The following is a 4,526-nucleotide window of genomic DNA, read 5'->3' on the forward strand; positions in this document are numbered from 1 at the left end:
GACCGATGGCAGCCGTACCACCCGCGCGCTTCAAAACCCCATGAAGGGTGGCCCCAATCGGAAGAGCATTAAAAATTGTTACGCAGAATGTGCTATTGTGCATTTTAAATTTAGTCAAAAGTGAAGATTTTTTTTTTTTTTTTTTTTTCCCCTGTTCCACAGTGGGGCGAAACGGTACGCAGTGTCCGCAACGTCGTTTTGTTGCGCCCCGTTGGAGTGCCAAGCTGCCACGCTCGGTGCACTTTTCTCCGTTCAGTCGATCGGTTCGCATGGCCACTTTGGAAAGACACGCTGTCAAACCTATTTCGTCGTCGTCAAAAAAACAAAAAAAAAAAAAAAAGACGTTTCCACAGAGGGAAGCTCCCCCCCAAAGGTGAAATGAATAGCCAAACAAATGGGAAAACAACTCGCTGCCAAAGTAACATGCATCATATGGTCTACAAGGGAAGTCGCCGGAAATTCAGTTCATTCGGGGGAACGCCATGAATCCCAGGGTCTGTTTCGCCTGGGCCATGTGTAAGGAGAGAGGGAGAAAGGGGAGTGGCGCGGGAAATAACGCCGCCTATTCCCCGCGCGGTTGCTTCATCCGATGGGTGAATCTCCGTGGAGGGGAAAAAAAAAAAAAAAAAAATTACCAAATAAACCAAACCGCGTAAGTGGAAATCATTTCATCCACATGATGTATACCCTTTTTACACGCAACCCATTGGTGACGTTCTCCACGCAGGTGCCCTGATCGGAGCGGAAGTCGGCGCTAAAGTAGCAGAGGAAGGGCTGCGGACAGGTTTGGCACCCCCCCAAAATGCGGGTAGCAACCATACAGGCGCAAAGAGGCTACCCCTCGATCGGGGGAGTGATAGGTGCGTTTCTCCTCAGTTTTCGTCTCACATAGAAGCAGATGCACCTCCACGAAGTGCAGACGATGCTGCAGGGAGGGGTCAGCCCCCCCAGCAGGTTGAACACCCGCCTAACCGAGTCACAAACGTTATGGCCCCCCCAATGAGCAAACAAAGCGCGGTCGAAGTTAGATCGGCGCTGCTTAAAAACCACGACGGGGTGAAAATCACGGGGACGTGCAATGCGAAGGTCCAGCTGTTCCTCGTTCCGCATATATCAATAAGTGTCGAGGCGGAGAGTAATACAATTCAGTTGGGGCGAAAGTTAGAAGATGTGACGATCACGAAGGAATTCTACAGGGGGGTTGGCGGCAAGTCATCCCCGTTGCTGCAGTTTGAGGAGGATGCGGATTCCCTCCTCAACCAGTGCGCGGAGGGGAAGACGTTTAAGTTTGTGGTGGTCATCAGGGGGGAGGAGCTGATCCTCAAGTGGAAGGTCTACGAGAAGGTGCCTTCGCCATCGGACAGTAATAGAAAAAAAAAAAGAAAAAAAAATATCAGCGAAGCGACCGTGCAGTAGGCTCCTCTTCCCCCCATCTTTTTACATAATATCCCATTTTGCTGATTACATTTTTTTTTTATTTTTTCTACCCCCCAGACAACAAAGTCGACGTGAGGAAATACTTGCTGAAGAACCTGGGCCGCCCAATCACGGCGATACAAGTGCACAGCGGGAAGGAGGAAAGCGACGTCTTCTTGTTGGAGAGCAAGGCGTACCTCCTGCGGCAGGACATTCCAAGTTAGCACGCACGTGTGTGGTGCACCCATCTGGCACGCCTATCTTTACACGCTCATCTGTACACGCTTATCTACTCATGCTCACCTCCACACGCTCGTCTGCTCCCCTTCAGGAACGTGCGAGCGGATCGCCAGCAGCTGCTTCCTCAGCGGAAACGTAGACATCGAGGGGTGCTACAAGTGCACCTTACTTTCGGAAGACACAAAATTGGGCAGCCCCTGCTTTAGTTACCTCCCCCCCGAGGTTAAGCATAACTATGAGAAGGTAAAAATGAAGGCGCAGGATGAGGGTGATTTGGGAGAAGCCCAACTGGAAGAGCTCATCCGCAGGATCCTCCACGCGGTGCAAAGAAAGGGGAAAAGTAACCCCCCCAGGAAAGGAGCAACCGAAGAAGACTACCCAAATGATAATTTGAGGGAACTCCTTCTACGCTACTGTCAAGTGATGAAGAAGGTAGACAGAAGTGGAACCCTTGAGGAGCACGAGGTAGGAAACGAAATGGATGTGTTAGCCAATTTGGAGGGTCTCCTAAGGAAGCATCCGAAGGAGGAGATACCCGCATTACGAGAGAAGTTAAAGAACCCCGCCATCTGTATGAAAGACGCAGCCAAGTGGGTGGAGCAGAAACGCGGCCTGGCGTTGCCCCTCTTTGAGTACAAGCACTTACAAAGGAGAGTCACTACAGCTGTGGATTCGCAAGAGAGTAACTCAGCAGATAAAGAAAACATCATCAAAGGAGAGCACATCGCAGCCTACCGCGCCGTTATTGACCTTTCCCAAAGAGACCAGATGAACCATTCGAACCTTTCCGGGGAGATGTTCTGCAACGAAGACTACTGCGACAGGTGGAAGGATAAAAGTAGCTGCTTCTCAAGCATAGAGACGGAGGAACAAGGCAATTGCAACCTCTCTTGGCTGTTTACATCTAAGACGCATTTAGAAACGATTAGATGCATGAAAGGGTATGACCATTTGGGTTCTTCCGCTTTGTACGTAGCTAGCTGTTCCAAGAGGGGAAAAAAAAGCAGATGCGTTTCTGGATCGAATCCGTATGAATTTCTCACCATCGTTGAAGAAAGTGGGTTCTTGCCACCTGCAGTGTGGTTGCCCTATTCGTATGGAGACGTCGGAAATGGATGCCCCAAGCGGGAGGATCACTGGCATAATCTGTGGGAAGGAGTGAAACTGTTAGAACCCGCAGATGAACCCAATTCGGTGAGCACCAAGGGGTATACATCCTACGAAAGTGACGATTTCAGGGGGGATATCCAAACGTTTGTCAACATGGTGAAGAGCCAAGTGAGGAGCAAAGGATCCGTCATGGCTTACATCAAGGTGCTAGACATCCTGAGTTACGACTTCAATGGGAAGGAGGTGCACAGCCTGTGCGGCGACAAAAGGCCGGACCACGCGGTGAACATAATTGGCTACGGCAACTACGTCACCCCGGAGGGGGTGAAGAAGTCCTACTGGCTGATGCGAAACAGTTGGGGGAAGTACTGGGGAGATGGCGGCAACTTTAAGGTGGATACGCATGGTCCGCCTGGATGCCAGCACAACTTCATCCACACCGCGGCTGTCTTCAATCTGAGCATGCCCATGGCGGAGGGCCCTTCCAAGGGGGAGGCCCACTTGTACGACTACTACCTGAAGAGCTCCCCTGACTTTTTGGGAAACATTTACCATAAGATCAGCGGCCGTAGGAGCGGTGCCGTAGAGAAGGGCAGAACAACCGGCAATCAAAGTTTGACCGTGCAAGGGCAGGAGGGATGGAGCGACCTCCTGGAGGGAACCACCCCCTCAACAACTGCCAACCCTAACCCGGTTGGAGAATTGAAGGGGGCGCAAGATGTACCAAAAAGGGGGAACACAGGGAAACGCATCTCTGAGGACCCACAAGAAGAGGTACTTAACGAGGAGCTAATACCCCAATTGCCATTAGCGCCCATTTCGCAGGCAGCAGCAACACTGGGAGAAGGCCAAGTGGAGGCAACTCCTCTACCGCCTTTAACCGTTGCAGCGTCTCTCCCCCTACGGGGGGACGTACTGCTTGAGCGGGATGGCACCAACGAGGGAAGCAAAGAAGCTGCAACGGTGGAAGTGATGCACATTTTAAAATACATTAAAAATGGAAAGGTAAAATTGGGAATAGCTACATACCGAGACGATAGTGACATTGCTGGGGACCATAGCTGCTCCAGATCGTTAGCGCAAAATTCAGAGCAGCTCGCCGAGTGCATACAGTTTTGCCACGACGAGTGGCCCAACTGCAGAGGTGAGGCGTCTCCTGGGTACTGTCTAGCGCAACGGAGGAGGACGGGCGATTGCTTTTTCTGCTATGTGTAGGGGGCCACGCGTGCCGGTGTCCCCCGCAGGGATGAGTGCGCATGTACGTAGAGGTGCTTCTCTCTATACATATATGTACATATATACATGTATTTATTTACTTATATTCGCATGTGGCAGCTCGCGGGCGCTCTCCCTTTTCCCGCGTTTCGGCCGGCCTCCCTGCAACCATTGCTTGCGCGATTGTCCCCGTTGGCAACTTCGGGCAGCACACGGCCGACCTCCCCAGGTTTTTTTATCCGATTTTTTTTTTTTTCCGCCTTTTTACTCAATTTTTTTGTTTTTCCTTTTATTTTTTTTCTTTTTTTTGTTCCCTTTGATAGTTGTTATCCGCATTGTGGTTATTTTTCCTTTTCACGAATGGAAAAAAACTCCCAGGTTGAACAAAATACGGTTGATTTCTCCTTATTTACGTACCTGCCTTGGCCCCTTCGCATGTGGCAAGCAATGCATACACGCATGCACACACAATTACTTATATATACGTATACGTATAGATAATTATTTTATTTTTTTTTTTTTTCATTGTTAAGTATGCCCCCTGC

General features: G+C 50.3%; 1 protein-coding gene across 1 annotated transcript, besides 2 other annotated features; it reads left to right on the forward strand.

Moving 5' to 3' along the window:
• Positions 1–482: 482 nt before the first annotated feature.
• Positions 483–3,981, forward strand: PVX_003850 (serine-repeat antigen 2 (SERA); the record flags this gene model as incomplete). The annotated part of the gene is made up of 4 exons (XM_001612959.1): positions 483–516; positions 728–1,363; positions 1,495–1,635; positions 1,748–3,981. The coding sequence occupies 4 exons, from the start codon at positions 483–485 to the stop codon at positions 3,979–3,981; spliced, it is 3,045 nt and encodes a 1,014-aa protein (XP_001613009.1).
• Positions 487–507: a microsatellite.
• Positions 676–699: a microsatellite.
• Positions 3,982–4,526: the final 545 nt, after the last annotated feature.

Source organism: Plasmodium vivax, chromosome 4 (genome assembly GCF_000002415.2).
Source record: "Plasmodium vivax chromosome 4, whole genome shotgun sequence".
Classification (NCBI taxonomy): Eukaryota; Apicomplexa; class Aconoidasida; order Haemosporida; family Plasmodiidae; genus Plasmodium; species Plasmodium vivax.